At 53.3% G+C, this 27277-nt stretch overlaps 1 protein-coding gene and 1 long non-coding RNA gene across 4 annotated transcripts in view; both read right to left on the reverse strand.

Annotated features, from left to right (window-relative positions):
• Positions 1-22750, reverse strand: part of ZC3H7B (zinc finger CCCH-type containing 7B) — a 39513-nt gene extending 16763 nt beyond the window's left edge. Inside the window, exons 1-9 of one of the 3 annotated variants that reach the window (XM_039863359.1) lie at positions 22353-22750; positions 11755-11813; positions 9202-9235; positions 8869-9066; positions 7688-7846; positions 5372-5452; positions 4518-4574; positions 634-676; positions 105-284 (exon numbers count right to left, since the gene is read on the reverse strand). In XM_039863359.1, the coding sequence (XP_039719293.1) occupies positions 105-284; positions 634-676; positions 4518-4574; positions 5372-5452; positions 7688-7846; positions 8869-9066; positions 9202-9235; positions 11755-11807 (805 nt within the window). In that variant the 5' untranslated portion in view covers positions 11808-11813; positions 22353-22750. The remainder of the gene's footprint in view (positions 1-104; positions 285-633; positions 677-4517; positions 4575-5371; positions 5453-7687; positions 7847-8868; positions 9067-9201; positions 9236-11754; positions 11814-22352) is intronic. The other 2 variants (XM_039863358.1, XM_039863360.1) reach the window with 2 other exon arrangements.
• An 868-nt stretch (positions 22751-23618) lies between these two features.
• LOC120602966 (uncharacterized) lies at positions 23619-27277 on the reverse strand. Its single transcript, XR_005652922.1, has 3 exons — positions 27198-27277; positions 24701-24774; positions 23619-24102 (listed from the first exon to the last, which is right to left on the reverse strand). It is a non-coding gene; the product is annotated as an uncharacterized LOC120602966 (long non-coding RNA).

A 27277-nucleotide genomic window follows, 5' to 3' on the forward strand; every position in this document is an offset into this window, starting at 1 on the left:
GTAGGTGCAGGGGGTCCTGCTTGCTCCAAGTAGGGAAGGTTTCCGGGCCCGGGGGTCCTCGCCTAGCCCTCCCCTCCTTCCTCCAGCTCCTGCTGGGAACCTGCCTGTGCCGCTGGCCTGGCCCCACTGGCGGAGGCTCGGTCTTGGTGGAGGAAGGCCACACAGGGCGGGAGAGGGTCCTTCAGTCCCACAGTGAGTCCCTGATGGGCCTGGCTCAGTCCCTACATGTCCTGCCTCTGGCGTAAGCAGTACTTCTGTAAGGGGCACTTTTAAAATGACGCTTTCTGGAAGCCATCGAGGAGGAGAAGGGGAAGACGGCTTTCAGAGAGGCAGACTCCCAGCTGGGGCAGCTGGCCTGGCGTGGAGGACGTGGGGCCAGTGCTACCCCACTGTGAGGCAGCCCCCACCCTCCCAGGCTGAAGGGGTGCTCTCCCCTCCCTGAGGGGGAGGCCTTTCCAGAACCCACTATTTGCTTTCATGCTTCAGGGAGTCCCCAGGGCAGGGAGCCCTCAGGAGCCCGTATCTGCAGAGGTGGAGCTTGACTCGCCTGACCTCCCAGGGGTCTTGGGGAGTTGGGGCTGAGCCCTCCCCAGGACCCCATCTCCACCTGTCCCCTCACATCATGCACACTACCTGTTTCGATGTCATCTATGGACCCCAATCCATTGGAAGTTCCCTGTGGAGAAAGACATGGCGAGTCAGGCAGAAGCAGGCTGCGTAGGCCACGGTGCCCACCACCCAAAATGTCACCTGGGCCCAAGTAACTATTGCTGATATTAACCATAGGGCTGGACCAGCTGGGCTGGGAGGCAGGAGTGTAGGGTCAGACAGCCTTCCATCTGCCCCCCATGCTGGAGAAGCGCCCTTGGGAGAAGGGTACATACAACCTCTGAGCCTCAGTTTCCTCAGCCGTCACAGGACAGGGTGCATATCCTGGGGAGGCTGCAGAGGGTTTTACTGAGCCCTCCACACACCATCCAGGAACCGACAGTTAGCAGCTCAAAGACCAGAGTACCACACCCTGAATCACCAGAGTCCCCTTCTCCAGGACAGCCCCAGGCTGAAGCAGCACGAGTGGGACCCCACTTCTGAGGGGAAGCCTGGCAGAGCTCGCTCTTCCTCATCCTCTCTGGACCTGTTTTCTTCTGTTTAAAGGGAGGACAACATAGCCACCACCTCCTAGGACTGTCACGGGGATGAAATCACTTGACGTTCATACGGAGCTGACAACACTGCCTGGCGTACAGGAAGCACTTTATGTGTTTGATAAATGTGTAACATAAAACTTTAAGTCCATGCCCTCAGAGGGCCGGCCTGGGTGAACTGGGTGCTCTCGTTCCCCAGCCTCCATGTTCCATGCCCACAGATGCGCCCGGTTCACCACCACCTCCAAGCCGCGACCTGTCATCCCTCAAGCCTGGCATGGCCTCCCCTTCTCAGAGTCCTGCACAGTCAAGCGGAAGTCCTCCTTCCCTGGTGAGGCCCTAGGTGACCCCATCTCCTCTGTGCTCCCGCAGAAGGTAGCAGGGGGACCAGGACCTCACTGCGGGCCATCCCCGCCCACGTATCACAGCGACGGACAGAGCAGCAGGATTAACCAGGCCCCTGCCGCGCGCTAGGCCTGGGCCGGCACTGCGCGCCCAGTCAAGATCAACTTGAGCCCTTGGTCCAGGCGCCCTGGGAGGTGTTGTCCCCTGGCACAGGGGCGATGTCAGTCCAGAGATGCTGTCATCCCCTCGGCCGCCTGCACAGAGTGCCTCCTTCTCGCACAGAGCCCATTCCTGGGCACATGGCAAACGCGTGCGGTTCAGCCTCCCGGGGTATGTCTGTCCAACACAGGCAAGGGGCACAAACCAAGGCCACCACGCTGGATGACAGCTGCTGCTCTTACAGTCAGTATATGAAACAGTTGAGGGGAAAAAGATGCCAGATGAACATCTCTCAGAGCAGCTGTGCTTCCCTGTGCTCAGTGCGGCCACAGCCCCCCCGGGGCAGAAGCCTTCTCAGTCCCCTGCCCACCAGGTACCTGGCCCATCTCTCCAGGTTCACCGCTCCCTGCCCTTTTTGCTGCTACTGACACCCACTTAGCAACAGAAGTTTATCGAGCACCTCCTCTCTGGCAGGTGCGCTGCTGGGAGCCTTCGCATGTCACCTACGACGGTCCTACCGCCACCACAGATGGCAGGTCCCAGCACCTGAGAGGTGGGGGGCCACCCCTGATAAGAGACACACTCAGGCTCTGAACCGACACACATGTAGCTGCGGAGCCCAGACTTTTCTGAGCCCCAGCGTGGAGAAACCGGTCCCGGGGTCCAGGCATGTACTTCCTTCTCCTCTCTCAGCCTTTGCTCGAGCTGTCTCCCCGACCTTGAGTGCTGCTCCCTCCTCTCCACCTGCTTGAATCCTGCTACCCGGCGGTGAAGTCCTCTCCAAGCACGGCTGCCTCAGGCTCCATCTGCTCCTAGAACTCAAAGCCCTCCCTGCATCTCGCTCGTCATGCTGCCACGAGGCAGCTCTGGCACAGAGACTGTGCCTGCAGGGCCTGCCCAACTCCCAAGCCATAAGCAGCTCTTCGCAGTGTGGTCTCCGCCACGAGTGCACACGACGAACGACTGACTGGCTGAGTGAACAGGACCTCCACGCTGGAGAGTCCCGCAGGCATCCCAGCAGGCAGGCTCACCCCAGTGCCTGTGCAAAACTTCCTGACGGTCAGGGGATCTGGCTCTGTGTGCGTGCGTGCGTGCGTGCGCGTGCGTGCGCATGCACCATGCTAGCACATTGAGGCAGGATCTGACCTGGTCTTCTCCACCATGGAGTCCGCTCTGCCTGAACTTCTCCCAGACCCCCATTTCTGTGACCGGCCCTGGCCTCTCTGCACGTGGTGGGGGCCCAAGTATGGCTGCAGGGATGGTTGACTGGTACAGCAAGCATGGCACCATCTGTGGTCCCCTGGCTGCAGACTCAGTGTACACCGAGAGCTGGTTTGTAACCAGAAACGATCGGACTAGTGATCACCTGCCATGGACTGGGAGCTTGTTGAGGGCAGGGACCACACTTGTTTGGTTCACCACATACCCAGCCCCAAGCTCAGTGCCTGGCACACACTGGGCAAACTCATGCAAGTCACAATCCTAACTTGCACCTGTTTCTCCTTTGTCATAAGACATTAATAGTACCTCCCTCAAGGCATTGTTGTGAAGTTATTTATGACTGTTCATTCATTCATTCATTCACTCACTGCTTATGGTCTGAATGTCTGTTCCCTCGAAATTCACATGTTGAAATTGTAATCCCCAAGGTGATGGTATTTGGAGGTATGGACTTTGGGGGTGACTAGGTCATGAAAGTGAAGCCCTCATGAATGGGATTAGAGACCCCAGAGAAATCCCTTTCCTCTCTGCCCCCATGAGGTTACAACTAGATGGCCCCATCTGTAAATCAGGAAGCAGGTCCTCACTAGATATCAAATCTGCAAGTGCCTTGATCTTGAACTTTCCACTCTCCAGAACTGTGAGATAAAGACTTTTTCTTTAAAAGTCACCCAGTCTATGGCATTTTGCTATAGCAGCATGACTAGACTAACAATCGCTTATTTATTTATTTTATTTTTGAGAACCCAGTATGTGAGGGGCTAATAGTTTCTGGTTACAAACCACAATGTGTGCTACACAGGCAGAGCCACATCTGCCTCCCCTATAGTCTGAGAGGGTCCCAAAGGCAAGGACACACCTAATTTGACTCTGGCCCAGTGGCCAGCCCAGAGGCAAGAAGGGGTTGCCTGGGAGGGTGCTGAGTGAATGAATGAAAGTACTGGAACTCTCTGGAGGGAGGGAAGCCTGCTGCTGTCGTGCTGTGTGACACTGGCCAAGTCCCCAGTGCACTCTGTGCCTCAGTCGCCCCTTATGTACAAGGAGGCAGGACACCAGCTCCATCGGCACTCTTACAGCCTGCTCCTCATCTTCCAGAAAGCCTCGAAGTCCACTGAGCAGTTCTTAGGCGGTAAGCAGTGGGGCAGTCGCATACGTACCGGGCCCTGCCACCACCCCCAGGACAAGGCGTAGGTGGTCTGGTCCCAACTGCCTTTGTTTCTACTTCTTTACCTCCAACCTTCTTGCTGCCACTGTTTTCTTTCTCAGGAGTCTGTGAGTAAGGCTACCACTGACGGTCCCCTACAGGGACCATTCCCACCAGCAGCAGCCATGGCCTGTCCCCATGCTTTGCTCCTATGGTCACAAGAGTTACCTCATGGGAGGTGGAGAGCTGGGCATCCCAGAGCTGTCCTCACGAGCCTGACTCAGGCCCAGGCTGTCACCCCGTCTTCCCAGGGCAGGTGTCTGGCTTACAGTGGTGGGGACAAGGAGAGACTGAACCCAACCCTTCAGCCTGAAGCCTCTGCCCCTGCTACCTGAGGTCATTCATACCGCAGAGAGAGAATTCAAAGCTCTCACAATGGATGAACCACAAGAGGTTGTTTCTGGGGGCGAGGAGGAAGGCTTGGAGTTCTGGCCCCATCCTACCTGATCTGCCATGCCAGCCGCTGTGCCATTACTGAGCAGAGAAAAGGTTTCCAATTCCTGTCAGAGATAGAAGAAAGGTGGGAAGAGATGGAGATTCTGGAAAGATGCTCAGGGTCCCTTCAGTCAGGGTAGCAAAGGAAACAGAACAGGCAGTGGGCTCTGTAGTGCCCTCCAAGGCTCCGGGTCTCCGGGCTGGCCGGGGGTCACCTGCACTGAGTCAGATTTGGGTGTTTTCTTCCTGCAACCATGATCTGAACAGAAAGCTTCCATGCACATGCCCCTGCCATGTGCCAGGCACTGCTCCAGCGCCATCGCATTCCCACGAGCCCCCGAGATGGGCATAGTGATCCCACATTCCAGGTGCCGAAAACAAGGTGGAGCGAGAGCTCAGTTACTCAAGGTCACAACAGAGATTCTGGAGCCATATCCTTTCCTACGTGCAGCTTCCAGGCAAAATGCAGGTGCCAGGTGAACATACCTGGATTTGAATGATCCAAACAGATATCAACATTTCAAATATGCATCATACAGGGCTTATTTGAGAAGCTAAGGCTGAAGGACACCAGTGTCAACACAGGCCATCTCCCTGGTACCGAAGTCGGCCAGGGCAAGGGAGGGAGCAGGTTTTAACAGCTGGTGTCTAAGGTGAGCTGGAAGTTTTGGCTGTTCTTTCCTTTCCCAAAAGCTTCTGAAAGTCATTCCAGGGCTTTCAGCCAAAGGGAGGGAAGATTACCTGCTGTCACTTCCCTCTGTGATGGCCTGGCTGTGGCCACCCTCATTAAAGGCACCTGGTCCCCTCTTCAGATTGCCCCATCTCCACCCCGGCCCACCCCCAGCACCCAGAGCCCACCTACCTGGGGCCTCTTATATGCTTTCCGAACTCGCAGCCCAAGCTTCTGAGCCAGCTCCTGTCCAAGCTGAGTTACACTTTCATCCTGGGAAGGCAAGACACAGGGTGGAGTGCATTAATCTGCCTGGTTCACGAAGCCATGCTATGGATAGCTGTGTAGCTCTGCAAGGGGGCCTGCCGTCACCCCATGTTATAGATAAGTGGGGCCCCGGGAGGGGACACTGGCTGTCCAAGCCACACAGCTACAGGGTGGTGGGGCTGGGACCAGAAACCCATGCTTCTGGCTTTCTCTCCCTGTGGGGAGGGGAAAGGAATGGTTTTTGGTCATCTTCATATTATCTTTTTATTTCCACAACTCAGCAAGTCACAGTGCCACTGTGGAAGGCTGGAATGTGCCCTGGACCACGCCGCCCTCTCCCCAGGCTACTCCCTAGAGGGAGTGCGCCTCGTCAGTCTGATGTGTTTCCCTACAGATCTTTTCTAGGAATTTACAGACGTGCATCTGGACCTATAACGGATGTTTAGTTTTGCTCTGCGGAGAGTTTTCCTTCTTTTTTTTTACAGAACTAGGATCATATTATACCTGTTTTTCTTCAACTTGCTTCTTTCATCAAACAATATCTTATAATTCTCTGCGAGTCAGGGATTATGCACAGGCCCAAAAGAGGAGGACGTGTTAGAATGTGCCTGGCCCACGGTTAGAGCTCAGTAACAGCACCCAGCATGCCTTCCTTGCTCCTAGTCCATATTACTGCACTTGTACCATGTGCCGGACACAAGTGAGGGGCCAGCAACACCTCCGTCACAGGGCCCAGGTCTTGTGGAGGCGCCAGTCGTGTGGGAGAGACCAATTAATAAACAAAGAAATGGGGACTGTGGTCTGGGTAGCAAAGGGCAACAGGGATGTTGGGACATCCTGTGCACTTGTCCACCTCACTGACGAGCTCTTGGAGCCCAGCGCCAGGGCCCGGGTCATCTATGGCCCCGGTGCCCAGCACAGAGCAGGGCTCGGTATCTGCCCACAACGACTGGAAAACCGGGGAATCTCCCCCTTAGGTCCGAAGTCCTTGTCTGGGTACTTTCCTCAAGCAAGTCACCAGCCCTCACTGGGTGGTCCGGTGGGGTAAGTCCGCCTGCCCTCCCAGGAGTAGGGAGCCATGACAGCAGGACGTGGGCCTGCCGCAAATGCCAGAAAACGCAGTTCAGATCGAGGACAATTATCACAAGAAAGGTTCTCATGGGGAACTAAGCTGAGTTGGGGAAGAAAGAATAATAAAAAGCAGAATAACAGTGAATGTGTTCTGAACACTGTGTCTGGCCACCGTACCACCTGCCTTGTCAGCCCTATGATGACAGTATATTATCACTCCCACTTCACAGGGTCTAAACCAAGGCTCAGAGAGGCTAAGCCTTGTGTCCAAGGTCACACAGCTGGTAGATGGCAATCCCAAGATTAGGACCCAAACCCAGGCCAACTCTCTGGCACCGGCGTCCTTGACCATCGTGCACATGAGTTCCTACTTGAGCCCCACCTCCTCCAGGGAGTCCTCTGGGATCTTGACCACTCTCGAGGGCTCTCATCCCTCCCTGGGCAGCAACTACCTATCCCCAAGCCTTTTCACACTCATTATTTCAGGGGTAAAGAAGGATGGGCACTTCGTAGATGTGAAGCTCATGTGCAGAGAGGGGAAGAGCTTTGTCCAAGGTCTATGGTGGAGCCGGGCCGAGCCCCCAAGACTGTTTCCATTTACCTCCTAGTGGACTATGACTCCCTGAAAGGTACAGATCACTGCATGGGCACTCAGTAAATACTTGTTAAACAGACGAATACGTGTGGGGCTGGGGGGTACGACCAGCTGTGAGTGGCCTAAGCAAGCTATTTGTCATGTCCCATCATCTCTTCCCCAAATGACAGCCTGGATATCAGGACCCCATGCATGTGGCACCCCTCTTAGTCCTCACTGCAACCTGGCACTCAGTGTTGAGGCTGATTGTGCGGGTTCTAGAATCATACCGCCTGAGTTCAAATCTTAGCTCTGTCGCCCCCTAGCTGTGATGTGGGGAAAAGTTCCTTTCCTCTGTCATCTTCAAAAGGGTAATTGTAGCTGCCTCAGAGGGTTGTTGCAGGTGAGTTCACATAGTGTATCTTTAGCGATGCTTGGCACACAATCAGAGCTTAGTGTTAAGTCAGTATCTGCAACTGCATGTCACAAAGGAGGAAGCCGAGATTCAGAAAGATGTGGTAGCTTGGCCCAAGTGTGGGCGGGCACAGAGGCGGGAGCCTGACCCCACCCCCGCGTGGACGCAGGGCCGCACTCACGTGGGGCAGGGCGAGGGAGCAGCGGCTGCTGCACTCATACGCCTCCTTGTGGCGCCCCAGCTCGTTGAGGGCACGTGCCTTGCGGAACAGCGCCCGGATGTTCTCGCCGTCCAGGCTCAGTGCCTTCTCGCTGTCCTCCAGCGCCTTCTCATACAGCCCCTGCCAGAGAGGAACAGGTGGCCTGGTGGTCAGCACCTGTTACCCGCCCTCCCCCAGGCATCCTGCCCCCACCCCGTCCCACTGAAGACCAGCCACCCTTCCCTGCAGAGGTGGAAGATGAGGGAGGACCAGGCTCAGGGAGGGGGCTCCAAAAAACAGCTCTGGCATTCACACTCTGGTCAAGGGCATCCGTGTGTCCAGCTGAAGGGGCTGCCAATGGACCCCGGCAGGTCACTGAAGGGGAGGGGCCTTCACATTCTACAGTGATGAGCCCGGTCACCCAGACACGTCTATTTCATAGCTGTCTTCAGTTCAGGACACCATGGACTGAGAGTGATACAGGCACCTCCGAGAGGAAGCGAAATCGTGAAGGCGGCCCACGTACAGAACATGGTGGGAGCCGGCATCTGGTAGGCTCACGTATCCGGAACATCCACTGTGGGCTGCAGAGGTGTCACTGGAGCCTCTACAGAGCCCACAGCACAGCCTCCCACAGGATCTGGCGGGTGACTGAGTCAGGGAGCGAGCAGGGCAGGGAAGAGGGGAGCAGGGCAGGGAAGAGGGGTGGGCCGGAGCCCTGAGGAAGAGAGGAGGAGACTGAGTGTGGAGAAAGTGAGGTGTGATGGGAGGGGAGGAGCCCAGGAGGAAGGAGCGAGGGAGGCCGGAGGTTTGCGGCAAGAGGCAGCCTGATGAGAGTAGCGGTCCTCAACCCTGACTGCCCACGGACTCCTGCCAACGGCCAGGCCACCCCAGGATTCTAACTGAATCTATCTGGGGTAGGACTTAGGCACAAGTCTTACTTAAAAAAATTTTTTTATTATGTATTAGTACTTCAAAAGCTCTCAGGGTGAATCGGTTGTACAGCAGAGTTGACAGCCAAGGGTATAGACGGTGAGACTCAGATAGGACGACGCGGAAGACCCAGCCTTGCAGAGGCTCCTCAGGGTGTGGGCCTAGCTCGGCTGGGCATCTGGGCAAAGCAGTGACCGGGGTGGGGGAGGAAGGCAGGGTGCAAAGCTCACCATGGTGAAGTAGCAGGCGGCCCTGTTGACATGTAGCTTGCACAGCAGCTCCTGGGGCAGGGACACCTGGTCGGAGGCGGCGTAGTCGGCCACGTTCAGCCCCTCCATGTACTGCACCAGGGCCTGCTTGGAGTCCTTCTCCCGGAACAGGTCATTGCCCTCGGCAAACAGGTTCTGCACCAGCTTGAGCAGAAAGGCCTGTGGGGGCAGGGCACAGAGGGAGCTCAGGGGGCCTTCTCCACCCAGCCCCGGCCCTAGCACCTGGGCCCCATCCCCGCCTCTCCTGGACACCCCTGCCCTTCTCCTTCCCCCAGCCTGACAGCTGACACTCACCTCATATTCTTCTTGCTTTAGGGGTAGTGTCGACCTAGCAGGAAGAGAGGGACATGAGGCCTGGGTAAGCCCAGGGGTGCCAGCCACATGGAGGCCCAGGAGCCAGAGCTGCAGGCCAGAGGTCATATCTGCAGTGGACACCTCCAGCTCAGACTTCAGATGTCACCTTGTGGATTGGGGTGAGGGGGCAGACAGCAGTCCTTTCTCCCTAAATCAACACCATCTGGCCTTCCATTTCTGATGAAAGAAAGCCTTGCGTTTGACCCAGGGCCTGGCAGCCCGGCTTTCTCTGGAGCAGGTGCTAAGAGAGAGGGGCCCAGCCCCAGCTCCAGCTCGTCAGCTGTCCTCCGGGAATAACCACTCCTCGCCAAACCAAACCAAACCTGCAACTGCAGGCCCACAGACTGCACCAAAGGTTCACTTCAGGTCTCCTCCTGTCCCTGCCCACAAAACACACATGACCCCAACTGATGCCAGGCGCACTCAGAGACTGTCGCCCCCTCACGCCAGACTCAACAAAGTAGATGGGGTCTTGGGCATCCAATCCTCCCCTGTGGCCAAAGAAACGCCAGCTGAGGAAAGTGTCAGCCCAGCGGAACTGAGGCACATCTGTCAGGCTGAACGGCTGAGCTGGAAAGGAAGCCAGGGTTTGTCTCCTGGTCCCCCATGTCACAGAGGGGAAAACAGATACTCAGAGAGGGGTAGTGACTTGCCCAAGATCACACAGCGAGTCAGCACTAGAGCCAGGGCCACAGTGCAGGGCCGGAGCTCCTTCCACTGCCCAGAGCTGCCGCCAACACCTGGGCAGAAAGAGCTGCCCAGGAGAGTGAGTGAGAAGCGGTGAGAGGACGGGCCAGGTAGGAGGTGTCCCCGATGGCGACAGCTCCCGATCCCACACTCTCACTGGCCTCCCCACCGTCAGAGACCGGGGCCCATCCCTCCTCCCCATTCTGCCCTAGCATCGGCCTCCTTTTCAACAGGTCATGCCCTGCCCTAGAGGTCACCTCGTCCTGGGGTTTAAGGCCCTCCATGAGCCAGCGCCGACCCACCTGTCCAAATCACTTTATGGTTCCAACAGTGCTCTGTGCCCAGAGGTGCCTACTAAATGTTTGCTAAGCACACAAAGCCTGTACGTGGGAAAACAGTCATTTTACAAGGAGCAGGTCCTACTGTGTTCTCCTGCGCAGCGGTCCCTTAGGAGGCCAACATACGGGTCCCCAGAGGCTGTCCTATTGCTAAAGCTCACAATTCCCCTGCGGAAAGGAGGAGGGGGACACAGCTACCATTTACCCCCAGCACGACGACCTGTCAGGGACAGGGCACTGCCTGCGTTTCGCGGGCACGGAGACTGCCCAGGAAGCAGGGGAAGCAGGGCACAGGCTCAGAGGGCCAGCGCCACAGGATCGGTGAGTTCGGCTGAAGCCAGAATTCTCACAAGACACTGTTCTCAGGGTTCACCCTGTTCACCAGACTGGCCTCTGAATAAACTCTGAGCACTTCCCCCAGTGGAGGGCGTCCACGAATGGAAGAAGACAGGCCGCCATGAAGAGAGAATAGCGGGCCACAGCTCTGCCCGCCAGGCCTGAGCCGGGAACGGCGGCCGCTGACGAAGGAGAGAGTGTATTGTCTCAACATGAACACGAGTTCTGTGAGAGCCATGCGGACACCATGTGTGAAAAGGGCCCCAGCGTGTGGTGATGAGGCAGGTCGCCTTTTACAGGTCTAAGTGAGACGACCGAATTGGGGCATTTCCATGAGGGTATGCGGGTGCAAGTCCCAGTTTTACGGGGAGTCCCATTTAAGGAAAAGAACGTGGACTTGCTAGGGAGCCTTCCAGGACAGCAGAAGGGACCTGTGCGAGGGATGGGCCCCAAAGCTTACACTTCATTCACGTCGTGTTGAACAGGTCCGTGAGGATCTACTTAAGGAAGGTTTTTTTTGAAAAAGGTAGTACAAATATTTTGTGTGCCAAGAAAAATAAATAAATAAATAAATAAAAACATGGCCTGTGGGTATTGGGGAGCATGTAAAGGAAAGAAATGTGGTTTTGGAGTCAGCCAGACCGGGCTGAGAATCTCATCACTTAACAGCTGTGTGACCTTCAATGCGTTCCTTATCTGAACCTCAGCCTTCTCTGCAGAGTACAGGTAAGACCACCTACTGTGCTGGGCTGTTGTGAAGATTAAAAAGATGATGGTGTGAAGGGCCCAGCACAGAGTCTGAAAGGTATGTTCACCGAGCAAAGACGATGGACTGACGACAAGATGCACACAGGCAAGCAAGAGAACTAACGAGCATCTATGGGCGGGGAGGATAAAATCATACACCAGACGAGACCGAAAGGTAACCAGGGTCAGGCAGAGTGTGTGCTTGTGGGGTTCATGGCTCACACGTGGGGTTCACAGATCCACCCCCTGGATTCCTGCATGCCGGCCCCTTCCTAGCACATCCCACCTCTGCCCTGCCCAACACACACAGGAGCCTGACCAGTAAAGGCTCAGGGAGCAAGAAAAAGGGCAGGAGAGGGCCCGGCCTGCCCTGGCGCATACTCACTGAATGAACTGCAGCCCCTTCTCGATGTCGGCCTTCCGTCTCTGCCTCTCCATCAGTCTCTGGGGAAGAGAACCGTGCATCGGTCAGTCAGCCGGGGCCACTGGCCGTCTGCTCCCCAACTGTGCACTCTCTCTCACGTCCACGCTCATCCCATTTCACAGGTGCAGAGGGGAGTCACTGAGGGTGGTGACCTGTCTGAGGGTCTCCAAAGACCGTCTGAACCAGGGCACACAGCTCCTGCCCTCACGCCCACGTCCCACTGAACTCTGAGTCTGTACGGGTGCCCTCGATGGGCAAGGGGCTGCATGGAGGCCACCTGCCATTTTCCACACATGGCTTGGGCTGCAGTGCCGCACAGGACACGCTCGGATTCAAGGGAAAAATCTTGTTTTACAATCAAACTCAATCTGGGGAGAAGAGACGTAGGAAATGCAGAATGATGCCAATGATTATACCTTAATGTAGCACTACGTACTGTGCCAGGTACTCTCCACAAGGATCTTATGGAATCTCCCAACAGCACAGTGAGGAAGGTGTCATTCTGTCCCCATTGTACCGAGAAGTAGCTGAGGCTCAGGGAGCCCCCACCATGATCTGGCATGCAGCTGAGGCAGGATTTAAACCGGGGCCACCCTCCTTGTACGCCCCCGGCAGCCTCTCCACTGAGCCCTACATGCACCATCTCCATAAATGGTAGTAAAAGAAATAGATGAATGAATATCAACTAATCCAACTCAGACTTTATATAGACAAGAATGAATAAATGTTGAATAAGGAAATGAGAATAACTGACACTGAGAGACATTAATAATCAGGTAATGACATTAACGTTTGCCGAGTGGTTACCATGTGCCAAGGGCTGTCACGATGGCTTTAGATGTAATACCTTCCGTAACCCTTAGCTCCCGCACAACCCTGTGAGGGAGGGACTGCTATCATTCCCGTTTTGCAGAGGAAAGGGAGGCACAGAAGAGTTAAGAGACTTGCCCAAGGTCACACGGCTGGTACATGGCGGAGCTGGGATGCAAACCCCGGCAGCCTGGCCCCAGAGCCCACACACGTCACCACCGTGCTTACTGTCGCCCGTGAAACAATCAGACCCGACCCCAGCACCCCTCAGCCTGTCATCGGGCTCAAGTCTCCCTGACCCCCAAAGCGATTCCCTCCCCGATCCCGAATCCCCTTCTGACCCCCGCACGACCTCTCCTCTCCCTTTCTTGGTCAGGTTTCGTGAAAGGACTGTCTCCACTGTCTCCACATCTTCACCTTGCGCTCCACTCCGCCGCTCACGGCCACCCCACTCCCGCTCCACCTCTGGTGCTTGCCAAGGGTTCCCCCCACACCAGGGACCTGCTGGGTGCTGAATCCCGTAGAGGGACAGTTTTTCACTCGCCTTTTCTGGGACTCCGGCGGCACCTGCCGGGTCCTCGCGCCTCTCTGATGGTTCCCACTCCATCTGTTTGGGGGTCCTCCTCCTCTGCCCAGGTCTCAAGACCAACGTGCCCGCGCTTCCATTTCAGGGACAATGCTCCTGCTCTCCTCACTCCACACCATCTCCCCAGATGAGCTCTTGCATTTCATGATCTCGTGAGTCATGTCAATGACTCACAAATCCGTCCCTCCCACCAGGCTCACCCCCTCCCCAATATTTCAGATTCACCTTCGGAGCAGTGCTATCTGGATGTCCAACACCCAGGCTGCTTGTGACCTCCCTGCCTTTCCTAACCCTAGGCCATCTCCTAGTCATCCTTTAAGACCCAGCTCGGATGCCGCCGTGTCCAGAAGGTGCTCCCTGGTGCCCAACCCCAGCTTGGTTGAGTGCTCCTCCAACTCAACATGTGTCAAACTTAACTCAGCAGCTTCTCCCTAAACCTGCCCCCACTCATCCCCAACTCTAGTCATGGCTCCCACTGCCATCCTGTTCTCAGTCAGTCTCCAACTCTTTCCACCTTTACCCCCGAAATATTTCTCCTCTCTGCAGCTCCTCCCACCACCTCCACAACCACGGCAACCTCTGATGCCCTCCTCATCTCTTGCCAACAGCCTTCATTGAGTCCCCTCCAGTCTAGTGCCATGCGGTCAAGGATATCTGTCTAACACACGTGTCACTCCCCTGCTCAAAACCCTTCTGGGTGTGCATGCGCACACATGCAGATGAATGCAGGTTTGTTTGTTTGTTTGTTTAAAAAAGCTGAAATCCGGATTAACTCTGTAGTCTACTAATGCACCAATACCAATTTTCTGGTTTTGACAAGATACCATGACTACATGTCACCATCAGGGGAAGCTGAGTGAAGGGAACTCTGTACTGTATTTTGCAACTTCCTGTGAGTAAAGTAAACAAAACCTTCCATGACATCCACTACCAGGAGGACAGATGCCAGGCTGCTCATCTCAGGCGCGGAGCCCCGCAGGGAATGGCCTCCCCTCCAGCCCCAAGGCCCAGCCTGGACTGTTACTCTCGGCAATGTCAGACCATCGGCTTCCCATTCAAGCTGCCCGCTCTGTGTGGGACAACTTTCGCGCCCCTGCTTCCTCCCCACTGGCCAGTGCCCGGTGCTTCCGGAAAGCTCAGCGGGGTGGCGCCTCTCTCAGGAAGCCTGCTCTTCCCCAAACCCCACTCGAGCGCAGCACCCAAGCTCAGCACACACAGTCCCTGCACTTATCCTAGTTAACTGAAGGTAGGTGCTTATGTCCCATCTCTCCCTCAACTATGAGCTCCTTGAAGGCAGTAGCTGCATCTGATTCACCTCCGGCCAGCACAGAGAAGCTGGGCTCAGGAACCTATTCTGAGGAAGTGGAGCCTCACGAATCCTAGAATAACAGTGTACAAGCTGATTTCAGTCCTCGTTTATTAAGCATTTTCTCCTACTAGTTACTGTTCTAGGAGCTTTATATATAATACTCAATCTTCACAACATCCCGTAAGAAAGTACTATTACCACCCTCATTTTACAGGTGAGGAAACCAAGGCACAAGTTGGTGAAGTAACCTGCCAGAGTTAGTAAGGGAGCTGGGATTGGGACCCGGGCAGTTGGACTCTGGAGCTCACCCACTTACCTCCCAATCCAATGGGGCTCCTCCCCACCCCCACCCCCACAGAATGCCTCCAGCCTCATCGCACACCTGGCACTCACCTGCCCCAGGTTTCATGAAAGAGCAGCAGTCTCTGCAGACTGCAGACCCGCCAGACACAAACGTTACCTGAAGTTACGTCATCTGCAAAGATTCCTGGCACTTCTGACTCACCAGCCCCCAATGGCTTACTCAGAGACCAGGAAAGGTTTGATTTTACTGTCCCCAAACTCAACGGACAGTGTTCCGGGTCTGCACTGATCCCTTCCCCACAGCCCTCATGTGCCCTGCCTGTCCCCTGAGGCCCCTCTGCTCCCAGGTGGGGAAAGGTCCCCGTTCATTCCTGGAGATCACCTACCGGGTTTCAACCACCTTCTATGGCAGGGGTTTGAACCTGGGGCCCACGGAGAGAATTCAGGGGCCCATGAACTTGGATGGGAAAGCATTTACGAGTGTTTTTCACTGACCGCTAACTGACATTTAGCCTTCCTTTCAATCGTGAATGAACGCAGACGATGCAGCTCAGCAGTGTCAGCGCCAGAAATCGCCGCTTTCCCGGTCGCATTTCAGCTGCTGCGGACATAGCAAAACAGTGTTCGCGTTCATCGCCACTTTGAAATGATGGTAGTTGCATTAGACCCACTGGTAGGGCTTGTTTTTGGTGCACTGATACCAAAAGCACAGCTACCGTTCAAGAGAATTGGTTTCCCCTGTAATCTTGTGTATTTTATGTTCAAGGTATTTAAAAACAGCATCCGAGACGGCTCCCCCAGGCTCCCCCAGGCTCCCCCAGGCTGCCGGAAGGGTCTGCGGTGCATTCCGTTCTAAGGAGTCATGTTTCTATCCCTATGATAATCTCGAAAGTGTTATTATCCCCACTTTCTAAAGAAAAGCAAGGCCTGAAAACAATAAAGTCCTTGTTAAAAAATAGGAAGGCCTGGCAGGTCTGTGACTTGCCCAAGGCAACGCAGCGGCTGAGGGAAAGCTGGAGTTTCCAGCACCGCCCCAGGCTCCGGCAGGAACCATCTGTCAAGGAACGACAATGAAACGCCCTGGCAACTTGCACTTTGTTGACTTTTAACGGTCACTCTGAACAGAAACCAAAGTTCAGAGAATGTTACCAGTGCCCGGCTCCACCATACACCAAACAGAGTCGGCAGCCGCGGCCATCGTCCTCCGCCCACAGCGTTCTCATTACAGAGCTTTAGCTTTCACAATTTTGTCTTACTTTCCCAACAACCCGGAGGCCATACTGCACAGAAAGGACAGAAACCCGCATCTCTGTCTCTGGGGGCCAGTCCTACCCTGTCACTAGTGGCCAGCTCTGGTGCTCAAGCGAGATGTTTAAACCATCTTTTTTTTTTTTTTTAAATAGAAAAGTAAAAGCAGCTCATCGTACAACCCTTGGGAACTATGGGCAAGAATAACAAGACAAAACAGAAAACACCCGGAGCTCCACAGCTCAGAGTGACCGCTTAACATCACGGAGTGTTTTCTTCCCTCTGAGCACTGAGAAGCCGCCGCTCCGGCTTGTGGGAGCTCAAGCATCTCTGTGGCTGTACCGCCTGGGCATCAAGTTTTGGGGGCCGCTCTGCCTGCTTCTCTGCCTGAAGACAAGGAGGCAGGATGGGCTGGTGCAAGGAGCCAGGAGGTGTGCAGGCGGCCAGACCTGGGCTCCGGGTCCAGCGCTGTCCCACGCTAGCTTTTGGGGTATCTCTCTGAGCCTCAGTTTCATCATTTGCCAGATGCAGCTAATGATACCCACCTTGCAAGATTATTTTGCAGATTTCCGTAGTGTGCCCCCACCCCCACCCCAAGGTGGTCCGAAATTTGTTTCTGCTAAACTGGATGCTCTTAGAGAACACCCAACAACTCACAAAATTAGTCTATAAATAATTTTCAGTCAACACGGATTTCTTTTCAGTTTCTGTCTAGGCCACTCTTTCTTTTTCAGCAAGGCTGTTCTGGAATATCCTGCTACTATTATTTATTCGACAATTAACTACAGAACACCTTCATGTACAAGGGGCTCTGCCAGATGCTGGGGAAACAAGGTTAGCAAAGTCCCTGCACTTGTGGAGCTTGTGTCCCAGGCGTGAGAAGACAAACAGGTCCCTGTTAAATGCATGAGTCAAGTGAAGATATAGATAAGAGTGAGGAAGAAACTAAAAATAGCAAATGTGGCAGGAGTAATGGGGGGTGGTCTGGGAGCTCAGAGAAGGCCCTTCGGAGGAGGTGGCATTTAAGAGACCAAAGAAGGAGCCAGCCATGGGCACATGGAAGGCGGGTAAGAGTCCATTCGGCACAGGGCGCAGCAAAGGAAATGACCCTGACGTGGCAATGAGCTCGGAATGTTCGAGGAAGAGACAGAAGGCCAGCGTGACTGCCACGCCGAAGTGAAGATGGGCCAAGTAGGAAGCAAGGTGCGATGCGCAGGCTGAGGCCGGTCGGAGGGTGACGCGTAGGCCACACTAGAGAACCAGCAGCGTCCTGCGTGTGTCACGAAACCACTGGGAGGTTTTCAGCAGAGGAGTGACGGGGTCTCATTTAAATCTTGAGGTCCCTTTAGCTGCTTGTACTGAGGATGGGTGATAAGGGGGGAAGCTGGAAGGTTAGCTAGCAGACTACTGCAGCAGTCCAGGCCTGGGTCAAGGTGAGCAGGGGAGATGATTCCGGAATGTTCTGGAGGTTATTAAATGCTCATGGCAACCACAACCTTGCCCTAGGAAGACACCGAGTGGTCGTAGTAGCTTTCACAGTTCCTTCGTTTGAGACACACAGCAAACCTGAGGCAGACGGGACTGAATCGGCAAGACCATTTCACAGAACAGGAGGCCGAGGCCAAGACTGATGCAATGATGGTGTCCCAGATCACACAGCTAGCGTGTGCTGGGGCTGGGAATGAAACTCAGGACTTTGGACTTCCTGTCCTGCCCTGCTCTGCCTGCAGACGGACAGAGCATGACATGGAATGCTGTGGAGAACATGAGCACAGATGAACCTCTGAAAATTCAAGGGTCACAGCCTTGACCTCCACTACAGCCCTCACAGGAAGTGCTCAACGGCCGCTCGACGGCTAACCCCAGCACTTGGTCTCAGGGAATCTGATACGCTGTTCCCTTTCCAAGTCACAGTGTGGACAGGATAGGAAGAGCTGGAGGGTGGGTGATCCCTTAATGTTCTTCCTCTGAAAAACAGGGACATCTCTTACCTCGAAAGACTGTCATGGGGATTAATGAGAGACTGTGGGCCAAAGCGTGATACAAATGTTAGATAATTAGGAATTCCAGACAGAGAGGAAAAGAGCTTCATGGAGACTGAAATAACTTGAAGGCGTCTTTCCTGCATGGTGGCTAAGACCTCGGGCTCGGGAGCCTAATGCGCCTGGCTTCCGCTGACCCCATCCTCGACCACAGTGTGTGATCTTGGAGCCTCAGTCTCCTCATCTGCAAAACGGGGCTACTGATAATCATTCCTGACTCAACAAGTTGTTAAGGGGATTCGATAAGAGAAGGCACACGAAGTGCCAGGATGATGCTGGCACATGGCAGCATTAAATATGTGGTGGCTGCTGTCACTATTGCCACTGTTACCATCAAGCCAGTGTCTCAGCCTCTGACGTGGGGCTCGGGAGTTGCTGCTGACCTGCAGCTGGTTGTAGACGGGTTCCGAATCTGAAATGCTGCTGCCCCTTCACAGTCTGATGGAGAAAAGGTGCTGACGCACCTGCAAAAGCCATCGGGACGTTCACAAAGACACAGACTGACCAAGGAAAATAAAGAAGGGGGAGGCAGCCCTGTAGCTGGCGATGACAGAGAAAGGAAAACGAGCCCATTTTCTATGGGTCATTAAATGTGATGAAAGGAGCTGGCTTCTGTGGAGGCTCCTGGGAGCTGACACAGAGCTGTCACTTCATCAACCCAGGCTGAGGCTCCAGCTTCGGGCTGCAGCCTGACTTCCTCAGAGGACACCTCTACCTTCTGCCGTCTAAAGTCCAGCCCCATCAGTTACCTCTCCTCCCTCCCACTCATGCCTAAGCCCACAACGGCCCACTCAAGAGCCAGACTCCCTGGGTCTGTTCTCTAGCTCTGCCTCTTACACAATATCACTTAACCTCTCTGTGCCAGTTCCTTCGCCTGTAAAATGGGGATAATTATAGTGCCTGCTTATAGGCTGTTATAAAGATTAAATAAGGTAATTTAGGAAAAAGCACAACAGGGCCTGACCACTAGGTAATTGCTGAATGAGTGTTTGTTAAATTATTAAAACAATACAAACACCTCTAGTTCCTCTCATCTGAGTCTCCTGTCCCCATTCCCGGGCACTGGGTTTCTCCCACAGGTTACCATTAGACATCATCGAATCTCAGGATTCGTTTTCAGAAAGGAAAGCTCAGGCCCAGAGAAGCCAAGGGACCTTGGTGGCAGAGCCTGACTTGAACCCAAACTCACACCTGCCACCTATACTGTGGCTGTAGCAAAGGCTCTTCCTGTTCCTTCTTTACACAGCCCTGCCTTTGTCCTTCTTAGTGAATTTCCTTAGAATGCCCTCTGGCCTTTCTGAAGCCATCTTCCAAATGTTCAAAGGGCACACTTCCCTCCTCTCCAGTGGGGCCTAATTCACTTTGACAACACAATGGCTGTACATGTCTTCTAGGCACCTCCACTGGGGCCTGGGGCACATGGAGTGAATCAGACCCAGTTCCTGTCCCTGGGCAGCTCAGGTTAGTCATCCATATCTTTTTCCTGTCCAAGCTACAAGGTATTGAGCCAGGCACCCAGCAGTAAGGAAGGGAACTGAGATTAGATCTCCACGCTCAGGGCCCAGCATCCTTCCAACACCATTCTGCCTCCTCCAGTCACAGCTTCCAGAACTCTGAGAGTACTTCCACTGGGCCAGGCTCCCTCCCAACCCGCTCCCCCACGCCCCCACCACGAGGCCCCGGGTTATAGGGCTATTTTAGTAAAGCTCCCTGGCTTTGAAAAGCCTGCTGACCTTCTAGCTTAAGCCCCCATCCCTGTTTCATTTGCCAGTTCAGATCATTCTAGTCCCTGTTCTTGTCTACTTATCTGAGATGGTCCAAGTCTGACATCCATTCCAAGGCAACACACTCAACAGTCCCCTGGGCCTGGGTGCAAATCTAGCTGGGTGAACTTGGGTTAGCTACATACATCCTGTGTTCCTCAGTTTCTTCAACTGTGAAATGGAAATAACACCCGCCCCTCATGGAGCCACTGTAAGAATTAGAGAGAATGCACATCAACCTCCCAGCACAGAGGCAACCACGGTGAACCCAGAATTCCTTCCAATTCTCCACCCCAGCCAAGCCGTCCCATTCTTTCAAGGTCAATCTCCACTTCCTGGAGGAAGGCTTCCCTAACTTGTCCAGGTTCCCCTGAGAGCTCTCTCTTCTCTCCACCCCCACTGCACTCGCCCCAGCATTGAGCATTTCCTTGCTCTCTCATCAGGTCACTAGAGTCCACCTTCTCTTTCCAGCCAGAGTCAATGGACAACTCAACCTTAAGCCTGCCCTGTGGCATCTCACCACGGTCACAAGAGGCTCCTGAAAAGTAACTTGGCTAATGTAGCCCAGGACTCTGGGAAAGGGTGACATTTGGAGTCAAAAAACCAGGTGGGAGCTTAGCTCTGCTATGTGACTTTCCAGGGAGATATTCAATTCTCAAAGCCTCAAGTTGCTCATCTGGAAAATGAGGATTGAAAAATGTCTACCTGACATGGTTGCTATGGAGGACAGATGAGCCAGCATACGGGAAAGCCCTTTTGTTATAAATTTAAAAGTTCTATTTCAAGGATTATTATTTTCAGATTCTCAAATCCAAACCTACTGATGCCTCAATTCTCCTATACCTGAGACTCACGAGACTAGTTCATCCCACAGAGCTTCTTAGCCCCAAATCCCCCAAAACCCACATGAACTGCCCATCCTAAACTCAAAGCCAACAGCCTAGGACCCACAGCATCCGTGGAACACAAATCTTTCCCAACTCTGGGACAATAAAATCTCTCCCATCCTCAGATTTCATCCCTCCTCCACAGGTTTCTCCTTCCCGGATGAAGACACCCCACACCTCAAACCTGCTCCACTGTGCCTCGGCCTGGCCTCATTCCTAGCTCGCAGTCCGATTTTATGGGAAATGAAAATGGAGAAAGAAGACGGGGTGGGAATGGACGTGTATATGGAGCCGGGAGGGTGAGTCTTGGTAGTAAAACTGAAGACTGCGCTGGAATTTTGTGTCCAACACTTGCTAAATGTACTATAATTATCGCATTTGTGTGAAAATTCAAGGATCTGCATTCTGCTATTTTCACAGACTTGATAAATTACAGGCGCTGAAGAAAACGTTAAGAAGCTGGGGTTCAAAGCCTCGTGGTACTTAGGAACCAAAGTCCCAGTGAGCAACCCCCAAGAAACGAAATCCCTGACAAAGCTGCTGTGGGCCCCCAACCCCAACTCCGGGCCCAGCCCCCTACCCCACGCCCCAGCCATACTCTTCCCCACTAATGCCATGTTGGCGCCGCAGCCCTCAGGGTTTACATATCACTGAATCGTTTCTACATGACTTTTCCCCCCTGGGAAATTGCTTTGTCTCTGTGAAAGACCCCCAAACCAGGCACCTTATCAACATCCAAGCCAGGTGGATTTTAAAGGAAAAGGGGTAAAGGGTGGGAGCACTCCCGGAGGGGGTCCCAGAGGCCCGCCGAGGACGAAAGGAGGGTCAGGGGCCGGCGTCGGCAGCTCCCGGGTACCCATCTCCTGGGGACGCCCCCCTCCAAAGCACTGGAGCCATCCCCCGCAGCCTCCTTGAGCTCCGAGACCGGCGACCAGACCCTCGCAGGCCTCGGAGCTCAGGGACTGATCCCGCGACCGGAAATGACCCCCCCCGTCCAGACCGCGCCCCCCTTTCCTGCCGCCCCCTCCCCCTGGGCCCGGCCGCAGGCCCAGGATCCCCGGGCTCGCGTGGCCGCTGCAGCCGGCAGGGACAGCCTATCGGCGGCCACCGTCCTCGGCCCCCGCTGCGGTCTCTCAGACTCCCGACACTGCGGGACCAAGGCGCAGACAAAAGGCAGGGGTGCGCTGCCAGCCCCCTAGGCTTCCCCCGCGGGGGCCGGCGAAGCATCTGCGCACCCCAAAGCTCCAGACGCCGAGGCGAGAGCCCCCCACGGAAGAATATTCCCAGGCACCCACCCTGGGAGCTGCAGGGGCGTCCAAATCACCCAACAGCAGGTGCCCCCGGCCGCACGATAACTTTGAAACTTTGGGGCAGGGCACGGGGACCGGGAGGGAGAGCCCCCAAATGGGAGGAAATGGGGATCTGGGGACCTTGCTTTATCTCTGCCAGATGCACTTTCCAGATGGCCCCGCGCAGCCCCGGCCTGGCCAGGGCTCCCCGCGCCTCCTCCGGCCCCCGCCGTCCCGGCCCCCGCGCCCTCCCGCCGGCCGCCGGGACGCGGTCGGGCCCCGGCCTCTGCCCCGCCGGGCGCAGGCCGCGCGCCGCACTCACCTCGGCCGGGCTGCGCTCCCCGCGGGCCTGCGCCGAGCCCGATAAATGGTATGCTATGACTAGAGGTATGATTACGTTATTATTATTAGTAATAATAAGAGTAAATGCTATTTAATTACGGGCGGCCGCATCCTGCTCCCGGCGCCGCCGCCCTGGCAGCTCCGTCCATGCGGCTCCGGAGCGCTGTACTTTCATTTCCAGCCCCTCGGCCGGCCGCTCGCGGCAGCACCCACTGGAGGCCCCGTCCGTCTCCCTGCAGCGCTTCCTCCTCGGGTCCTAGCGCGGCTCCCCTCGCCTGGCGCCGGGTGGGCGGCGCGGGCTGAGCACCTGGGGGCCCAGGGGGCGGGGAAGTCCCCCTGCCCCCTGGAAAGCTCATGCCTGGAATTCACCTTTATTTTCTTTTAAGTGCACTTTCCTTTTAGGGCTTTTTCTTTTGGCGATTTTGCATTTCTGGGCGGATGCTGATCTGACTCTGCGCCTCCGCCCTTGCCCATACGAGTAAAAGTAAAAGCCCCCTGGTTTCCAGGAGCATTCAGTGAAGGCTTCCAGAACCCCTAGCTGCGTTGTGTCCTTTCCACAGATGAGGTCCAGAGGTTCAGAGAGGAATGGGCTGGATTTCTAATGTGTGAGATCTTTCCCGAAAGGATTTGAGGCTGCTTAGAAGTCCCAAAAGGTAAGGGGAGATTACCAAAGGAGAGACCGGCAGTAAGCATCCTGGCACCGCCTCAGAGCTGGCCAGGACCAGACTGAATTTGAACCCAGAGCTTCGGATTCCAAATACAGTGTCATCCCACCCTACCACTACCTGCCCCGTTGATTGCTGAGAGTTTTCTCAAATTTCCGTCTCTTTATTTTGCACATACACGTAGTGCATATATGTACGCATATATGTACGCGTAAATATCATTTTTTAAAATTTGTTGAGGATAAGCTGTGGGCCTGGAAGACTTTACAAATGTTACCTCTTTCACAAACATTTCTGCCAGACACAATCTTAGGAACTGGGGATACATCGTGGAGACAAATTTTAAACACCGTGGTAAATGCTGGAAGGGACAAGAAACTGGTGCTGTGTTTGCTTATTTAATTCTCACAGCAATCTTGGAAGATTGGTTTTAGCATGCCTATTTTACAGATGGAAAACTGAGGCTGGAGATGAAGTCCAAGGTGGCAATTCTGACTTGTCCTAGGTGGCAATTCTGACTCCAGAATTGCCTTTCTACTTTCTACCCTTTCTACTATGTGCTTTAAGGGAGCCTTGAAAGGAAAAAGCACCTTCGGAAATTCTCAAACTTTTCCTTCCGTGGATGCCATCTCTCACCTCATTACTCTAAGACAAAACAAAAAGGTGGCCTCTGGTATTAAGAAGATGAATGTTTATGTCCAGAAATGAAAAGCAGAGTCCAGTGGCCCTCAGACTCACTGCTTGATGGGGTTTGTTTACAATGAAGACCTCTAATCCTGTCCCCTGCCCCCTCCCCAGCCCAGAGATTCTGTTTCAATATTTCTGACAAAGCATAGCCGTGTGGATTCTGACGTACAGTAGGAGATCAGCCCCTAGATCACCTGCAATAGATCTAAGATCATGAGCTAAAGGCAGCCATAGTACAAGCCTGGCGATTAGGGAAGGTAGGAAGTATGATGGAGATGTCACCCAGGCAGCATTAGAGAGACCAAGGTCGATTGGAGTCCTCTCTGCCACTTGCCAACTGTGTGAGCCCGGCCAATCTCATAACATCAGTTTCCTCATCTATAAAAGAAGGATAAGAACACCTAAGTTTATTTCAAGGATTACAGTGAAATAACCCCTGTGAAGCGTGTAGCATCGTGCCTAGCCCATGGTGGAGGATGAATACAGGTTAGTTCCAACACCCCCTCTGCAATTTACAGTGAAATGCTCAACAATTTATCAGATTATGCACTATTGTTATTACACTCCCATTTTGTGGATGAAGATGCTGATCCCATTTCGATTACTACATCTTGCCTCAAATGAACTAGCTGATAAATGGTGCGGAGATTCCACCATCCTAGACTGCCAGTGGAATAACACATATCCTTAAACGAGGACTAACCAGCATTCAAGGGGGAAGTCAGCTGGACAACAGCCCCCCATCACTTCAGTTTGGCACCCACTGGTTAAACTATCTGCATTGCCTGAAATGGTACATGGCCCTTTAAAATGTAGCCCCCAACCAGAGGTGGTAATGCTTTGGAGAGAAAGGCCCCAAGCTTAGCAGCAGCAGGTTATTTTTTGCGGGAACCCCAATTCCCCGATGTCCTTGGGAAGTAATACTCTACTTCCCCACAGTGAAGCTGAAATAGCAGTAACAGCCACTGCTTCTTACCATGGGCCAAGCACTTCACACATGTTGATTCTCTCACTGTCCTCCGAACCCAGTAAGGTAGAGATTGTTTTTACCTGTTTTTAGGTGAAGTAACAGACACAGAGTAGTTAGGCACCTTGGTTGAGGTCACACAGCTAAGAAAGCAGGAGACGGAACTCATTCTCAGGCCTGATAACTGTACCCTGATGGGGACTTCTTAAATCTGGTTGCATCACTGTCTACCCACAACGGCCTGTCACGTGAGTAGGTCACTGGAGAAGGGGAGTCGTTCACTCATGCTCACCTTTGAGCAACTGACAGGTGCATCATTCAGTTATCACTTCTCCATCGAGCACCTTCTGCTCCAGGCTTAGGCCTGCCGCAGCCTGGCCCCCAGAGATGCCTTGCTGTGACCTGGGGAGGGCCTGAGCATGTGGCAACCTTACCTGCCACCATATGCAGTGTGCCTTCGCTCACTTGATAAACATTCATTGCCAGGCCCCACTTTGGGTCCTGAGACTGCAGAGAAGCCCCATGTCCCCACAGCTCCAGCCCAGTCCTGGGTCCCAGCCCTCCAACAAGAGATCTTAAGCTGGGATTTGGCGAAGGATCCTGAAGATGTATGTACAATTTTAGGCTTAGGTTGGGGATAGTAAGAGTATTTTCCTCATAGGGTCACTTTGAGGGTTAAGTGAGTTTCTGCATGCAAAGCAATGATAAATTTGTGGTTAACTAAAAAACAAATAAATAATACATTCTTTTGGGAAATTCCATAGAATTCAGATTCTCAAAAGTGAAAGTGACTTTGAAAAAGAGAGGGGAGGACCCAGGAGCCCAGAGGCCGAAATAGGCTAGCCACCGATCTCTAACACAGTGGATGAAATGCAGCGGATAAAACATGGTCACGTTTGTCTCCTGCATGTTATTGATTGTGAAAATGTCCAAGCGTACAGACAGCTGAGAGAACCGTACAGTGAATATTCGCATGCCCTAGATTATGCTACAATTGTTAACTTTTTTTTTTATTTATCACATATTCATCCTTCTATTCATCCCTCCACCATAATGTTTTTGTTAAAAATGAAACAGGAAATTTTTAGCTCTTCTTTATGCTCTTTTACATTTATAATATTTTTTAAAAATTACCATCAGTTTTTATTTTTTTTAATTATTGCCATTTTGGAACAAGAGAATTTTTAAAAGAGAAAATAATCTACCCAAAGCATTTGGTACCACAAAACCTTTTACAAATGTTAGTCCCCAGTTTAAGCTGCTCTGCCGACACCATCTTTTTCTATCTCATTCATCACTGGATTCTCAGAGCTGGAATAGTACCTGGTACAAGTAGATATTCGATAACTATTTATAGAGTTAATGAATTATTTTAATTATGGTTGTTTATGGAGGTTAAAAAAAAAAAGAGTATGTTCTGATGGGGAGCCCAGGGGGAGATGTGGTTTGAGTTGTCTTTTACAGATGATGTACAGACCCCCCTTCTCACCAGGGGAGGTGACCCCTGGGAATGAGGAGGCAGGGTTCCCTGCATGAGGCTATGTCAGGCCCACACCAGGGCCCCAAAGGAATCGCTTGTTTGGATCTTAAGAATTTCTCTCCACATTCCTCACGTGCCTGGCATACTTTAGGAATTTGTTTTTGATCTGACTAAATGGCAAGTCTGCAGCCCTGGTAGCACTTCAGCATAAATATTATTTATTCCATTTACAATTGGCAATTAAGTTTGTTTTCAGGCCCCAGAATGGAATTTAAAACACTCAGTTAAAGTAAACCAAACTAATCAGAGGCAGCCTGATTTTCTTTTCAAAACGTTAAAAAAACAAAACAAAACACACTGCACAACAGAGAGAAAGCTTTGAAACATTCCTCTTCCCCTCATTCCCACCTCGCGCTCACAGAACAACCTGTTTTGTGTGTGCGTTAAAAAAAAGAAGCCTAGAGATCTGGCTTCTGCTATCGCCTGTCTAAATTTCTGTGTAATTTGGGCAGGTTATTTGACCTCTCTGGGCCACAGTTCTTCATCTGTTGAAAAGAGGAAAGGGGTGGCCTATGATGGCTTTATCCGTCTGTCAAAGGCTATGATTCCACTTCTTGAGCTAGGCAAACAGATGGGCTCTAACGTGATAACTTAAAAGAGAGAAAGTTGTAGATAGAGAAGGAGAGGAGATGACAAATGTGTTGCTTGGAAACACTGATGGTTCAGAACTCTTCTGACTCACTGTACAAACCCCCTTCTTTTAAACCCCAGTCTTCCCATTTTAAAGGGGCTTGTCCTAGAATCTAGATTCAGGAGCAACAGATAGAAGAATCCGGATTGCTAAGCAGTGCTGTCAGGCTGGATGTGTGATTTTTAGCTTTGAATGTGAACACCTTCAGGCAGACCATCTACTCTCTTTGAAGACCATTGAGTTTCTGCTAAGAATTCTCTTACAGTTCTGAAAACCCTATGATCCATCAGCTGGACGAGGTAGGGGAAGATCCCCTAAGATGTTCCACCACCCACCTTCCTCTTCTCTTTGAGACATCTCCGTCAGAGGGCCAAGGAAAGTCTCAGGAAGTAAAACTGAGAAAAGGAGCCTGCGG

The sequence above is a fragment of the Pteropus medius genome, unplaced genomic scaffold, assembly GCF_902729225.1.
Source record: "Pteropus medius unplaced genomic scaffold, Ma_sr-lr_union100, whole genome shotgun sequence".
NCBI lineage: Eukaryota > Metazoa > Chordata > Mammalia > Chiroptera > Pteropodidae > Pteropus > Pteropus medius.